Genomic DNA, 16,311 nt, shown 5'->3' on the forward strand with positions numbered 1-16,311 from the left:
TCAACCCTTACAAACTGCCTTGTTCCCATGTGGACAAGGTTGTACAAGAAGAATTGTTTTGTAAATGCTGTAGGCAGTGAGTGTCTCTTTGCTAAGGGCAAAAGCTTTTGGCACCTGGGTTCTTCCCCCATCTCCACAGCACAATTACTAAATAGAGAGTAACAGCCAGTGAAACAAAACTCATTTCTGGAAAAACATGCAATGCTTTCAACCATACTGCTTTAAAACCATGCGTGTATTATTTCCTTGAAGCCTTCAATACAGTAAAGCATTGTGGTTTGGGGGAAAGGATGTTGTTTGTCCTGCTGGTTTTTCTGGGTAGCTGGAGAAATGTGTTCACAGACTGAAGCCACCCAACCAAGATAGGCTGATCTCAAACCTACCAAAGTCAACAGATCAAAATTGAACATCTTTGGTGCTTTTTTGATCAGGTGTATGGTGAAGTGAGGGTTTGCAAAAACAAAACTCCACACCTCATCAAGTCCTGCTGGCTTGGGATGAGGTTTACCAGGTGGCTAAGACATGATGAGGATGGTGGGATCCAGTTCAATGGTGGATGCTGCAACAGTGCCAGCCCCTGCATCAGCCCTGACACAATCTCATCCTCTGGGTTACAGTATAACCTCTGTATGTGAGCCTGATTTTTTATTTTGGAGAAGATATTTCAACCCATTTACTCCAGCCAGAGCGTTGCCGGTTAGTTTGGAAGTTGTTTGAGTTGGCTGGCTGAAAAAAATCCAAACAAAAGCTTATTGTCTAACAGAGCTGGAGGGGGGTGAAGTGGCAGGGGGTTGTAAAAACTCCCTTCAGAAGGATGTTATTGCTTCACCACTGTTGCCGTAAAGAAAAGCTCTTGACAGGAAAAGTTTAACGAGTTCAATAAATGTTCAAAGAACCTCGCAAAACCTTCTCAGTTTGGAAGCAGCGAGAGCCAGCTCTTGATAATACGTTGCGTTTTTGGGGTGGCAAACGGGAATTGCTGACACGTGAAGCCATGCTGTGATCTTAGCAGGTTTCACAGGCAAGGCAGAATTGGGCCAAGACGGCTTGGGTTGTTTGAAAAAGGCCTCCTGGAAATGGCACTTGGGATTAAAGCTGTGAGCCTTCGGTGTGCTTATTCAGGGACACGTCTGCATTAAACTCACACGAGTTTTTGTCTTTGCAGGACCTCCGTATGAGGTTAGGGTGAAGGATGGCTTGCGTCCTGCTCGATCAGGGCTTGGCAAGGTGGCGTGTTGCCCCCTGAATGCTGTTGCAGCATAGCTGGGAAAACATGGTGCTGTTTTGGCTCAGATATAAATCCAAAACTCCAAAGCCCTTCGATGTGCTCCAGAATAGAAGATGCTGGATGAATCTTCATGATTACTGAATAAGCTTGGTAAGTTAACAGAGACTGCTGAACAAGTTTATTGCACCCTACAGAAAATGAATGTGTCATGGACTAAAAGGCAGAACAGGAAACAAAAAATAAGGGAGAGAATTAATCAGCTTGGGATAAGGAATACTACTTTCCAGTATTTTTCCCTCAGGGTTTTCAGTTGGCTATACGAGAAGGCTATATCTGTATTCATTAAATTGTATGCTTTGGGACCACACCAGACAGAGGAATTACAGGTCTTACATTATATATACTATGGTGTTGATCCTTCTGGGGGCAGTCCTAGGGCTGTGCAGGTGAAAGCAGGACACCTCTGCAACTCCCCAGCCTAACAAACGTGCTCTGTCTGCTGATGGTATCGCTAACATGTCACATCTCCTGTGTGGGATTTAACTGGTAGGAGATGGAAAAGAAGCTGGAAGCACTGCTACAGGGTCATACATTGAGCTGAAGTGTTAGCCCCAATAGCTTAAGTGCACAACGACACAAAAACTCAAATGTTATTTTCCCTTGGGATAATTATTATTTAATAGAAAGTTTCAGTGGATCTAGAAGATGAGCCATTGCTCTGGAGAAGGAACTGATAACAGGCAGCTTCTTTGCTCTGTAAGCAAATCCACAACCTTGGACTTTGCTAATTCCAGAGAGATTAAAGAGAAGTTAAATCAGTTGGAGCTTTCTGCTTGTTTGCAGGACGCTGTGTCCGCACAGTGACACCCACACCGAAGCAGCTGCGTGACCATTTTGCACATGGGCTCCGTCACCCCCAGCCACTCCAAAGCGGTTGCTCCTGGATCCTTCACTGGGGACTACATTAAAAGCCCATGCGAACCAAGCAGAAGGGTTTTTCTGATTTCAGTGAGCCTTACATCAAGGCCAGAAGATGGCAACTCACTGCTGAAGAAGCACCGGGCCTCCAAGTCACTGCAACAACTGTCATCCAAGCAAGAGGCAAAAAAAACTAAGCTTCTGCTCAGGCATGGTCATGAAATATCCCCTGCCACATGGACAGGAGTCTCCGAAATAAATTTATCTTCTGCTTGATTTCAAGTCCCTTCCCTTTACTGTATTTCCATCTTGCAGAGGTGCTGTTCTGACTCCCTGACTTCACCTGATGTGTAAGGGTGTTTCCCACCCCCTAAGTGGTTGAATTTCACCAATGAGCAAAGCAAATCCTTGTGTGGAATATTCATAGAGCTTTTTCAAGCCTTTTGAGTTGAAAGCCTCTGCAGGACGATCCATTAATGAATATGAAAGAAAAAAAATCGATGCAGGCGTTGGCTGGGAGCCCTCTTGCTGCAAAGCATCCCCAAGGCAGCATTTGTACTGAAATCTTTCTTGATCTTTGACTCGCCAGGTATCATTTCTAGGTCAGAACATTTTGACTGACTCTTTACTGATGAAACCCATACACCCATTTAGCACAATTTACTTCCAGTTTGTTGGAAGGCACATCCAGGCCCTCTGACATGACGAGGAGGGAGAACAGACGGATGTTGTGGCTCTGATACCTGTTCTGATAAGGACTCCAAACCCTCCTGTTATTTCATCGAACAAGACGTGTCTCAAGACACTTAGCAGCCCAGCCACTTGGTCAGGGGTAAACCTGTGGCCAGGATGGAGGCTGAGGGTTTGGTGTGCTCTGTCAGCATTATGGGCCCGAGGTGGAAGAGCTCGTTTGACAGTAGAGAAAACAGGCAACAGCTACTGGTGTCTACAGAAATTCTGGTCAGAGAACTTAATGTCTGGAGAACTGAGCTAGTTTTGCCCAAACTCATTCTCTCAGAGCAGGGAGAATAGAAATAAACGTGACTCCAGTTCTTTCTGATGCCTGACTGGGAGAACTATGACTTCTTATTAAGGAACCTACAACAAGAATGCTTTGGGGATATCACACAAATGAAATCATAGAATAATGGAATGGTTTGGGTTGGAAGGGGCCCTAAAGCCCACATAATTCCACCCCCTGCCATGGTCAGGGCCCCCTGCCCCCAGCCCAGGCTGCCCCCAGCCCCACCCAGCCTGGCCTTGGGCACCGCCAGGGCTGGGGCACCCCCAGCTCCTCTGGGCAGCCTGGGCCAGGGCCTCAGCGCCCTCAGAGGGAAGAATTTCTTCCCAACGTCTCCCCGAAGCCTCCCCCCTGCCAGGCTCCAGCCGGTGCCCCTCGTCCTGTCCCCCCAGCCCTGACAAAGAGTCCCTCCCCGGCTTTCCTGCCCCCCCTTACTGATCTCCACCTGGACATGGAGCCGTTGACCACAACTCTCTGAGTGTGACCACCCAGCCAATTCCTTACCCACCGAGAGGCCCATCTGTCAAATCCACACCTCTCCAGATATGAGATCTTGGCACAGAGGCTAATAATTAGTTGGGTCAAACAAGACGGGAGGGCCAGGCTGCACTGTATCCTGGTTCAAGGCACAGCAGAAGTCATGGAGCAAAGCCAGGAAAAACTCCCTATGTCTCATCAGCCAGCATGAGTGGATCAGACCTAGGAAAAAAAAAAAGAGGATCAGTCAATGATCAGGCCATGCACAGAGCTCAGATCCCCACCAGGCTTCTTTTAAAGCCTTTTACAGCCTGTTAAAACATCCTCATCCCTATGCTCCCAAGGCAGAAGGAGAAAAGAAAACCACAAAGCAGAGCAATCTCTGCATCGGCCTATTCGTTTCTTGCCCTTTCAGCTGCAAAAGGTGGTCTCATGAACCCCTGGCAGAAATTTGCCCATTTTCATCATACCAGGATTCTTCCCGAAAGGGAAAAACCTCATTTAACTGAGCTGTTGCCAACTAGCACCATTTTCCCGAGGATCATTTTACTGCGTGAAGCTCAGAAGGATTCGCGCTGTGGAGGTTCATTTGTTATTCCGTGTGGCGCTGCTGCTTGGGCTAAACTGACAAAATATTTATCCAGACGGTAATGCATCCATTCCCGCTCTGTGCCTCCGCCTAGTACAAAGCCATTCCAGGCTGGCTTCGTGGTTTCTCGGCATTACTTCCTGGCATTTCCCCAAAATGCTTTTTTCTTATCGTGGAGTTACTGACAGGCACCTCTGGAGGGCAGCATGTCCTCTCTTTTTTTTTTCTTTTTTTTTTTTTTTTATTTTTCCCACCCCTTTCCTCAGTCCCTGCTCTGTTTCCAGACCTAATAAAAAAGATCCTTAAACCCAAACGGCCGTGCCCTGCAAATGACACTTTTGTTTATCCTGCCCGAGTTAATGAGAGTCTCAAACCAAGTTGTGACATCCCACCATTTTTCCTGCTGACATGCTAACGCCATAAAAAAATATCACTTCCCTGCTTTGCAGCTGGGGAAAAAAACAGCTAAATAATCCTATGTAACGTGCTCAGGATCCCCTATGGCTGGCGGTTGAGGCAGGAATCATTGCGGGTGGCCTGCATCCTATTCCCATGCTTTTTTCCGTATAATTAGCCACCTAGCCTTTTTCTCCAGCTCTGTTTGCTGGAGGGAGGGCTCTGATTTGAGGCAAAGGACATAAGCTACTTAAAAGCACAAGGAAGAAGAGGTGGCAGTGAAAATCCCCCTTCTTTGAGCCGGTAAGGAGGCACAAACAGGGACAAAAACAGATTGAAAGGCCCCCAGCTGCTTTCCTTCCCCTTTGAACAGGCAAATTTGTGAGCCCAGCCCCAGGCAGAAGGGAAGAGCATCCTTGGGAAGGGGTGAAGAAAGAGGCAGAAAGACTGAAGCCAGAAAGCCCTGAGGGAGGGGATGGGGGCAGCAGGACTCTTGCAGGGAGGTCTAAAAGCACCAGAGAAGTGCAAATGCACTTTAACACCAAGCTAAACAACAGCAGAGGAAAGGAAGTTGCTTAGCTAAAGGCAAGACAGGTCCGCCAGAAAGCAAAGATGCCCATTTCTCAAAAAAAAAAAAAAGAAAAAAAAGAAAAAAAAAAAGAAAAAAAAGGAAAGAAAGAGAAAGAAAAAGAAAAAAGAAAAAAGAAAAAAGAAAAAAGAAAAAAGGAAAAAGGAAAAAGAAAAAAGAAAAAGAAAGGAAAAAGGAAAAGAAAAAAAAGTACTAAGAACAACTTTATGTGATCTAGCAGAAGCAGAATCCCACCCCTTGTTACGGCCAACAGAAGGTGCCTGGACAAGAAGGCAATAAGAGCACAGTGCTCCTGACACCATCGCCATCCTTCCAGCAACCCGCAGCAGGCCACCATCGAGTCAGAGGTGGCAACTTTAATTTCTGTTAATGCTTAGATTATTTTACATTTTCATCTCTCTTGTCCTGGTGCTGTGTACACCCAAGGCACCCCCTCCCCAAGAAGTGCCCATGTTGTGTTGGCTAGGGAGGAAGCAGGAGATATAGGTGCCTGTATAGGTGCCTATAGTCTTTTCCTAAATCAGTTAAAATCCCTAAAAACACCACAGGCCAGGTGAATTTTAGATAAGGCTCTTATCCACTGGAGAAGGGAAAACTGACTGCAGAAAAAAACAACAGCTCAGAGGGCGTCATTTGTTCACAAGATCAGCTCAGAACAGTGCTTGAAACATGAGCCCAGCACGGACCTTGGGCACAAGATGAGATCAAAGGAAAGAATCCTCCTACAAACGGGTGGTAAGCAGCTAGAAAATAACATTCAGGAGCAGTTTCACGTTAGACCTTAATTTATAGGACTTGGTGTCCCCTTCAAGCACAGCCAGTTTTGGGCAGAGCTGGCCCCGCCTTGCAGAAGGGACAATTACAGGAGATTCGTTAGCACAGCCCTGCGCAGGAGTGGGTCCTTGTTTGGAGCAGCTCCCTCCCTCCTCTGCTTTAGAGAATTTGCAAGCAGCAGCTGTGCTTTGATATAAAACTTGATAACCGAGCACGCAGCTTTGAGAAAGCTCCGAGAGAGACGTCCTCCCCCAGGTCACGCAGAGGGCTCGCAGCAGAGCATCCCAGGGCTCTGCTCCCAGTTTCATGGCTCTCCTCCCTGCGCCGTTCCAGCCAAGTCACAGCAACGCAGCGTTAGTATCTGCTAGCAGAAACCAGGACCAGATTTACTAGGAAGCAGCCAGGTTTATCTTCTAGACTGGGAGGCTTTCAAAGCCTATGGCCAAGCCTGAAAAAAGGCAAAAAAAATAATTTTTTCACTGTGAAAAGCAGCAGTGTCACCATAGCGAGTTTAAGCCTGTGCAAATAACAGGCTCACAGACCACCCCCCCCAGCCCGACAGACAACAGGTTAAGCCCTCACTTGTTACTAAAAGAGCCCACATGAACTTTCCAGCAATGCGTGCTATTTCTGGAGTGTTTGCACCTCCCGTGGAGGGAGGCTGGGGGCTCAGACAGGAGCTGGGAGGATGCAATCCTGCTCTTCCTTCGCTAGGCAGCAGCAATAAAGTCCCTTGCTGGAAGGAGCAATAGGGCATGAATTTTATCTGCTCAGCAAACAAGGTCCAGAGGTGGAAGTAGTCAACTGTAGCTCCTTACACACCCACACCCCTTAAACCACAAAGATTTTCTTAATCTCATGAGTATATCATGTGGGAATCATGCAGGTAAGCACGGGTCTCCTTTTGGACAGACCAACCCCTTTTCTCCCCATGAAAGCCCAGGCACAGCTGCAATTACACAAATAATTGGTGTAACACGAACCCAGCCACATACCACAACACGGAAGAGACCAAAGCAGCCCGCTGTTTTTGCTCAAGTTTTATTTCTAGAAATTTGTACAAAAATCGGTACTCTGTAATACAACGGTCTATCAAATATGACAGATGGACGTTTGTCGTCAGAGGCAAGATTCCAGGAATGTGAAGTACCGTCCTCTTGCATGGAAGAAAGGCACATTTTAGAGCTCAAAATACACTCACCGAACGTTTGCAAAGGCAGGTCAGACATGCAAGTAGTGCAATGTTTCAGGTTTACACAAACACGCTGTACTCTGAAGAAATCTCACTACAAGCACTGTTAGCAGCCACGTAAACATTTTATAAACACTTTAAAAAGTCGCTCACCAGATCCTATGCGTGAGAAGGCTACTCCTTTACATTCACTGGACAGAATATTTAAAAGCCATCTTTGGGCAGAAGTTACTCCTAAGCTTTCCCCAAATGATTTTTCTGGGATCCAAAACACGAACAGTCCCGCTGCATTTACCCCTACTGGCTTACCCTAAGGGTCTGCAACACTGGGGCCACACCATTGCACCGTCCCACTGCTCCTAGAACTTGTCCTCGGAGCTTCGTGGCTATGAAGGAGTCCTGTCTTTCCTGCTACGTACCACTGTGCAAGTAGCACCTGGGACAGACCTGCTTCTAAAGTGACTTTCCAGACACGAGAAGTGAAGTTACAGCCACCAAAGTATCCGGTACGCTGTATGGATCGAGGTCCTCTAGACTCACACATCCTTTGGTTCCCCGCACCACGCAGGGTAAGTGCCCTGCCTGGGTTTTGGCAGCCTGCTGGTGCTTTCAGAAGGGGCTTTTCCGAAGCAGAGAAGCCCTTGTGCTAGGTAAAGCATGTCTCAGCACGGCTCTTGTGCAACGCGCCTGTAATACTGCTCTCCTGGTCAAATCAGCCTGCTACTTTCTGGTTGAGAACCAGCTGGATGCTGCCCTCCCAAAATAGCTTGCGCAGTAGATGTAGGAATGCTTCTAATCCACCACTGGCAATCCAACAGCATTATAGAGCAGATAACAAAGGCAATCATTTCCCCCATCCAAATCCTCACAGCAATGGGGAGTTGTGCTCTTTTGGACAGAAAGATGTTTGTAATGGGATTTATCTTAAGTAAATACTTTTTTTTTTAATAATTATTTTTACAAGTGGTCTAGCAATACTTTAAACACTTTCTTTAAGAAGACACATACACCCACACATGCTTTCAAATGCATGATGACGGTTTGGACTCCTGGAGAAGATGGGCTGAATCAGAGAGAAGGAGGTGCTGCTGCTGAGCCAGTCCCTTCAGTTGACTTCCAAGACGTCAGTCTCTGGCAGACCAAATTTGCTCTTATACTTGTCAAAGAGTTTGATCAGGGAGTCCACGTACATGCTGTGGTAGAAGTCCACTTCCTTCTGGGATGGATTATCAATTTTGGGGATGGTGATGGGCTCGCCAACTGATAAAAAAGGAAAAAACCCACAGGTTAGGTTTAATGCTCCTGTATACCCTGGAGATCTGTCCTCTAGGGCTACAGATGCATTAGCTCAGCACATTCACCCTGGCATAGCACAGCTTGCCATTGTGGTAGATGTTTGCCTCCCCAGTTTTGCTAGGCTCTGAAGCAAAACCATCCCACCACTAGGATCTAATTTCAAGTTTTCCATTTTAGCTACACAAAGAGCAGCAGGGCTTGTGTGCAAAATGGTGAGGAATTCCCATTTGCTGCCTGCAGCCTAGTGATAAATCCCCCCACAATTAACAGGAACCAAGGCTAAAAGCTGCGGTTCTCATACTTCCCCTATACACAATAGCAAAGAAACGCTTATTTCCCTAAAAGCCTTGTTCCTTTGGAATGGAAGACGCAAGAGGCACACGTTAGGGTTGGCATTAAGGCTCAGCTATCAGACAGCACCACGTTGCCAGTAGTAGGGCAAGCCGCTTCTGATTTTGGCTGTCCAAGAGCAGAGAAGGTAGCAGAGACACCATTTTGCCCAAAATGAGCTCACTGGCTCAACTGGCTGGCAGAGTATGATGGGAGTCTTGCAGCCTCTGGAAGCTGTTGTGGCTCATTCTCAACTTGAGCTGGGAGGTTTCATAAAGAAGGGAAAATGGAGTTTTATAAATGGAGTTTTGCAACACCCCAAGACCAAGCTAGAGTGGGGATATGGCACAGATTCAAGTATGCTGCTACCTAGGGAGGCACACATGTTCACCCCAAAACCTTACCGACAGTGGTGATGGGCTTGGAGTACGGTAACAAGCCCCATGTGTTGGAGGAGAAGAGGCCACGGCCATGAAAGATGCACGGAGCAAAGCCAATGTGCTTCTGAAACTTCTTCTGAACCCATCTTCCCCAGGAACCCTCCTCGAAGATCACTTGCTTGTACACTTCGTTCTCTCCGAAGGAGTAGACAGGAACCAGGTCCGCACTAGAAGGATGGAGAGGTGTTAGAACCCCCGTGCCCCTGGGCTGCGGTCAGTATTGCAGCACCACACGTTGCCGTGCACTCTTTAAGGCTGCACACTCACAGATTTTATTGGCCAGAGCTTTATTTGCAGCACAAAGCACAGACATGGCAAGTCTGCTAGACTTGGCAGAAGATGGGACAGGTTCATGTGTTTGAGGCTTTGGGCATGGAGCTGTGCAACACAGCAAGACTGCAGAAAGTATCCATCCAAGACATCATTTTCCTTAGGGGATGAGACCACTTTTTGTATGCTAACAGTACTGCTCGAGCGTCAAGGTTGCCTCTTACCCGTGCCGTAGAGCCAGTTTCACAAATCCTTTCCGGTTTTTCAGCGTCACGGAGTTCTTCCCCGGGGTGCAGTTCAGGGACTCCGCCGCTCCCCCCACCACGATGATGATGGCGTTGCCGCTGCCGTTCTTGGATAAGATGTAGTCTATGCTGTCGCGGTTCACAGGACATATACCTGCAGAGTAGGGGGAGATATAAGAACCAGCTGCAAGATGAGGAACGGCCTGGATGATCCTGAAGACACCAGCTACCCTTGCAATCAAGGCACAAACTTTCTGCTTCTAGTTGAGTTGCCAAATTTCCCTGTGGTCATGGAAAAGGGCTGGGTATATTATCAGGCAGCCTGTTCCTTGACTACACAAGCATTTAATAGGACTGGACAGCGCTAGACTTGGTCATAGACAAACTCCACCACCACCAGCTCTCAAAAAATTGCCTTTAAATGCAAGATTTCAGCAAGGATTTCCTTCTGTGCTTAGCGATGCACAAGGCAGTTGTTTAAGTCCTCCTCCCTCCATGCAAACTGGAGCTGGTTTATCCTTAGGGTGGAGGCAAAGCAGCTGTGTGATGTTGATGGATACAAGTCTGAATCTGACCAGTTTCTCAGCAAAACCAAATAGTAGAATAAGTCAGCCTGTGAGGATGCTTTAGCGATACAAAAAAAAACACAAAGAGACATCTAGCGTGGATTAATTTGAAAAATAATTCAAACTTCCAAAATAACATCTCAAGCCCTTGCACGGGAAGGGCAAGGTGCTCAGGTAAGTCCATATTCTGGGATGAGTGCCTGGGAAGGTCCTTTCCTCGATTGTGTGCTGGCAGGGACAGGGCTGTACTACCACCCATAGCACCTCAGGGCAGGGAGTGCTCTGCAAAGCTGAAGCACCAGGCCTCACTCCTGCGATCCCATTCAGCCAGATGAAAAAGGGACCCTTTGATTTCTACTCTATTGCTCTGAAAATATTAAGAAGTGTGATCTTCTACCCCTAAAGTCATGGTTTTACCCTACAGTTACTGTCTGAGCTTGCTCATGCCTCACATTTTTGGCTAGCATAAGCCAAGGAAAAACGAGATGCCATCATTTACATTCCCATCCACACAACTTGTCCGAGCTGCGCCGAGTACTTAAGGTCGTTGCACCACGAAGGGCAGTAGTACATGCTATTTAATTTTAGAAGCTGATTCTGCACATCTCATGGTAGTCACTTGAACCAAGAACTGAAGTGATGAATGGGTCCCCTGGAATTACCCAGGGCAGGCCTGCAAGCCTTTGTGTGTATCTTTAAACACTGGACACCAAGGTCACCACCTCACCCCAGCTCCAGGCCACAGGGGAGCAGACCTTTCTCCAGATGGCTGGATTTGAAGATGGAAAAACCCATCCAACTTCATTCAGCACAGCTACAGCTGTCCCTGACCATGTTTCTCTGAAAGACTCAGCTGTGCTGGCCGCCCAGTAGGATGTGCTGTGTTCAGTTTTGGACCCCTCACTACCAGAAGGACATCAAGGCCCTGGAGCGTGTCCAGAGAAGGGCTCCGAAGCTGGGGAAGGGCCTGGGACACAAGTCCTGTGAGGAGCGGCTGAGGGACCTGGGGGGGTTTGGGCTGGAGAAGAGGAGGCTCAGGGCAGGCCTTATTGCTCTCTGCAACTGCCTGAAAGGAAGGGGTGGGGAGCTGGGGGTCGGCCTCTGCTCACAGGTAACCAGTGGTAGGACCACAGGGAATGGCCTCAAGTTGTGCCAGGGGAGGTTCAGGTTGGAAATAAGGAGACATTTCTTCTCAGCAAGAGCGGTCAGGCATTGGGACGGGTTGCCCAGGGAGGTGGTAGAGTCACCATCCCTAGGGGTTGTTCAAGGCAAGGTTGGACGTAGTGCTTAGGGACATGATTTGGTGGGTGACATTGGTGGCAGGGGGGTGGTTGGACCAGACGATCTTGGAGGGCTTTTCCAACCTTAATGACTCTGTGAGAGCCTTGGTACTTCTGCCCTGCCCACCAAGGCTCACTGACGACATGGCCCTGGCTATCAGCAGCACCGATTTATGTTCAGCCCCCTCACACTTGTCAGCAGGAGATTACTACTGCTCACAGCACTGAGCATGGAAATCCTTCCTCCAGGAAATGCGATGAGACATGCAGACAAGTGGCGAGTGCAGACTTGTGCTCTTTAGCACATTTATACAGTATATAGGATTTTCTGGCCATCTCCTTGTGCCTCAGAGGAGGCTTGCTGTAGCTTTAATCTCCACTGTAACACTATAATATGCAACAGTGGTTGCAAAATGGCTAAGGTTGTGTATTGCTACAGTAATATTTGCCAGGATTTCACTCAAAGTGGTTTGTCCACAAAACAAAGGATTCAGAGAACTATCAGTACTTTGCAAGCAACAATTTCCAAGCCTTTGGAATGACACCCTCAAGATTCAGTATAGGAAGAGTAAAGACAAATAATGGCTTTCAGAAAGATAATTTTGTCCAAGAGATCACACCTACAGTCTTCCTTAAATCCAGTAAGTACAAAGGGAGCAGGATTTCCCGCTGATTTAACTGTACTGGCTTGGCTACCCCAGAAAAGAAACCCTTTCTGCTCTAGGATGTGGCTCTGGATGGGCACAAGGCTTCTTCTACCAGTCACCTTGTGCAGATTGAAAGGGTCTTTTTTAAGCAGAATGGCTGATGCTGCATGGATGAATGAAGCTTACAGCCGTGCAATAGTCTGGAAAGCAGATCCCAGCTTCTCATGCACTGCTGTCCTGCAGAATTCCCAAAATATTTCCATCTAATGCAGGCAGACAGCAACCAGCTTGCTTCAGATACTGCTTTTTCTGAGCAGGGGCATGCACCTTTTGTACACCACGTCTAAGTAGTCTTCCTCTCCCTCACTTAATTAAGGCAGTAATCTAGAAACTGTCAAACCTAGACAAGCCAAATGCTGCTACTTCCTCACTTTTCCCAGCCACGAGTTAAGATCCAGCCAGAAGGCTGATACCTGTTTTTAAGTACATTTATTGAGGGTAAATGGTATTGATTATATATTGATTGCTCCAGGAGCAGCAAAAAGGTTACTTCATTGCTTATGTCACGGTCTTTCAAACCTTTCTTCCTCGTCTCTTCCTAACTCTTGAGCACCCTTGCTCCAAAAGGGAAGTTCAGGCCACACAAGAGCTGTTTCTGGAGGTTATCAGCGCTGCTTCCTCTGCCCAGCCATAATCTATGAGTGCTCCATCATTAAAATAGTGGAGTCCATTAAAAAAAATAGCAAAACAAAACCCAACAACACCTAAAAATGTCATTCAGCAGTTTATATCACTGCTTATTCTCCGTGGCCCATCTACAGGAATATTCCCAGGAAAAGGGCTTTTCTGAGCACCCAAATTCTGTAATTCTGGCAGGCATCTAAAACCAATTGGATGAAGAGGGCATCCACCACCACCATGAAGCTTGGCTGCATGCCGCCTCGTGCCATGAGACCCAGGAGCTCATGTTTCAAAGACTAGGGAATTCTTGATATTTTCACACAACGCAACTTCATCTACCAATACCTCCTACCACCAACTAGGATGACTTGTTTTACATAGTTGTGGCTGTGGAAGATGTAGACAAGTACCAGATATCTTTAGTATGCCCTTGGACCAGAATATCTTTGAACTAAGGTTGAATGCAGAGAAGCAGCAGCCCTTGCAGCCTGAGCATTTATTCACAGCTTCCGTCTGACATCTATAGAGGTGATGTTTGTGTGATGCTATCAGGGAGAAGGGGTTGTACAGGTTTCTCCCACATTTTTTCACTTGAATCATAGAATGCTTTTGATTAAAGATCATCTAGCTCCAACCCCCTGCAATGGGCAGGGTCACCTCCACTAGATCTGCGTGAAAGAGGGGCAAAGGCATGGTTTGGAGAAGGAAAGAGCTCCTACACTCACCTCCAGACATTAAGTAGTCCCTCAAAATGGGCATCCTGAAGTTCCCAGCCAGGGTAGCAAGGTACGGTCGGATCCCGGGGAATTTCTGGCTGACGCCTGTGGCCTCTGTGCTGAAGTTGCAGAAGGCACCCAAGCCCATGATGCCATGTGGATGGTACCCAAAAATGTAATTCCTGGTGGTCAGCAGATTGTGGGTTTTAACCAGCTAGGAAAGAAATGGAGTGAGCTCACATGAAGGCAGATGTAATGTAATAATAAAAAAAGGAAAATAATTGAAAAAATAAATAAATCAAGAAGTCCCCAGTACAAGTCCACCACTTTTGTCCCCCTTCCCACCAAGAACAGCCCAAGGGCTGAGGATATCGGCTCTCCTGGATTTCAGTGGCTGCATTAAGGGCTGCAGGTTAGACTTTGGCTCCTAGAACTGAGCAAGCAGAATAAACAGACTGATCTTAGTCACTAACAGGACAGGCAGCCAAGCAGGAACAAAGGCTGGTTGCAGTAGAGTGTGCCCTTTGTTTCTGCACTCTTCCCAAAGGTATTCTTGTAAGCCTCTTGTCCAAGCCAACCCAGTTCTTCATGGTCCTGTTAGCCACGGCTACGCCTCCTTCCAAGCCCCGTCTCGGCACATTAGTGGCTCACACCCCAGTGAGAAGGGAAAAAAATAATTAATGTCCCATAACACGAGCAAGTTTGCTTAATATCTGAAAAGAGACCTAACCGCTTAACATGCCTTCTGGCCACCCTCCAAGATGGAAAAAGGCATGGAGGGGAGGCTTACCATTGGAAACTGTTCTCCTTTCAAGAGATTTCACACTGATCTACACACCAAAAGAGCCAACAAGACACCTCGAGCCATCCACAGCAGCGCTCAGGTTTCTGCAGGATGCACTCCAGTGGCAGTGACCATGCTATTTGGTGTTGTGCAATGTCCCTAACCTAATATTCCCTTCTGTTTTCACACCATGGACACTCTGAAATTTCTTTAACCATGCACAGCACAACCCATGCCTTGTTTCCATTAGGGCCAGAGAATTTCCCTCCCCCTGTAAGTAACAGTGTCCCATGCATCAGAGCATCTTTCCCTGGCTGTATGCAAGCAGGGCAAGTGAGCAAATTAAAGGACTGCTCCATCACTCTTTACCCTAAAGCCCAGAGAAAAACCAGATGCTAGCCTTGTTTCCTCTGCTAATACAGGAGTAGGGATTTTAAATCAAAATTACTTGTTTTTCCAGTTGCAATAACAACTTTTTTTGCTGGCTGCTGCACCCCAGCAGCTCTCAGACCGGGGCAGCACCTACAAGCCCCGGCTGCCCTTCAGCACGACGCTCTGACCATCTCTGCAGCCCCTGATTGTACATGCAAAGGTCACGCTTTGTGTCAGCCCCTGTAGGAAAAAACCTGGTGTGACGCTGCGGAAAGCCGCGCGTTACGTACCCCGCCGCCGTGGCCAAGAAGTGCTTTGGCAGCAGCAGCACGCGAGCCGGTTTTGTTGAATCATGCTACGGGGAGCTGAAGCCCAGTTGCGACATGCTGAGCGAGTGCCCAGAAATGCCATTCCCTCCTCCTCTCCCCACGCTCCTGCTGCTCTCTGCAGCATTTGCAGGGTTTAAGACAGCAGCTGCAGCGGGCTAGCCAAGCTGGGTGTCCGACCCCTGCACACTTTCCTCTTGATTTGGAGTCACGTGGGGCTCTGTGAAGTGTCTGCAGATATTTGGGGTTGCAGCAGCTCTGTAGAGCCTCATGGCTTATGTCACACCTTTATCCCTCTCCCTTTTTGCTTAATTAGGAGGTGACTTCGCTTTTCATCCCCAGGGTGCAGGGACTGTCCCTCTGCTTTGACCACCTTGGACAAATTGGGCTCCAAGACCACAGACTGGAAACCTCTCTCCCTGGAAGAGTGGTGGGAAAGGAAGCGATGGCACAACAAGTAACCCCTCCATCCGTCACGTCTTGCTCAGCTGTAGGAGAGACCCAAGACCTCATCCTCCCTCTGCACCGAGTATCGCTGCTCTCAGAGGAAGGTGCCTGGAGCAGGGGGGCTGTCCTTGTCCCTCCGGAGCAGGAGGCACACCACGCGTGCTGTGCTGCTGCTGCCAGCCCCTCGGCCACGTGCAAGGACACCCGGCTCCCACGTGGAGCTCCTTCCTTGCATGAGCCCGGCCAGACCAGTCAGTCAGTCTGTCTGTCTGTCTGCCAACATCTCCCGTTACAGAGGCGTGGAGTTGTGCTTCTCTTGGCAAGGATACGCTTGGTGCTCGGCAGCACGCTGCCTGCACATTGCTTGGTGCGAGCAATGCCGTGCCTGATTTTTCCCCCAGAGGTGGGAGCCTTTTCAGAAAGGTTCTCGCTCTCCGAAGGCCCTTCCCGAGGCTCCCAGCAGGGATTTACAGGCTCAAAGTCGTTCTGCCTTTCACATTGATGCTTTTCCCCAGCAGCTTGTCCCAGACACTTGCCGCTGCCCTGCTTGGGATGCCCCATGAGAGATGGGCCAGCAGAAGGTGAACACGTTTCATGGCTGATCTATATAATGGAGAACATCCTCCTCCTGCTAATTCAAGCCAGGACAGCCCCACACCACAGGCACCAGCCACTTTTGCCCGTGCAACACCTGCAAGTGTTGCTTAGAGCTGCTGCTGCATAAACT

At 48.1% G+C, this 16,311-nt stretch overlaps 1 protein-coding gene and 1 long non-coding RNA gene across 2 annotated transcripts in view; one reads left to right on the forward strand and one right to left on the reverse strand.

Annotated features, from left to right (window-relative positions):
• LOC308188523 lies at window positions 1-8,119 on the forward strand. The gene is made up of 2 exons (XR_013945547.1): window positions 1-1,378; window positions 2,072-8,119. It is a non-coding gene; the product is annotated as an uncharacterized lncRNA (long non-coding RNA).
• Window positions 7,020-16,311, reverse strand: part of DGAT2 (diacylglycerol O-acyltransferase 2) — a 21,042-nt gene continuing 11,750 nt past the window's right edge. Inside the window, exons 5-8 of the mRNA XM_080577696.1 lie at window positions 13,665-13,869; window positions 9,745-9,919; window positions 9,215-9,417; window positions 7,020-8,444 (exon numbers count right to left, since the gene is read on the reverse strand). Coding sequence (XP_080433822.1) covers window positions 8,290-8,444; window positions 9,215-9,417; window positions 9,745-9,919; window positions 13,665-13,869 — 738 coding nt within the window. The 3' untranslated portion in view covers window positions 7,020-8,289. The remainder of the gene's footprint in view (window positions 8,445-9,214; window positions 9,418-9,744; window positions 9,920-13,664; window positions 13,870-16,311) is intronic.

The sequence above is a fragment of the Anser brachyrhynchus genome (genome assembly GCF_964034855.1).
Source record: "Anser brachyrhynchus genome assembly, chromosome: 1".
Classification (NCBI taxonomy): Eukaryota; Metazoa; Chordata; class Aves; order Anseriformes; family Anatidae; genus Anser; species Anser brachyrhynchus.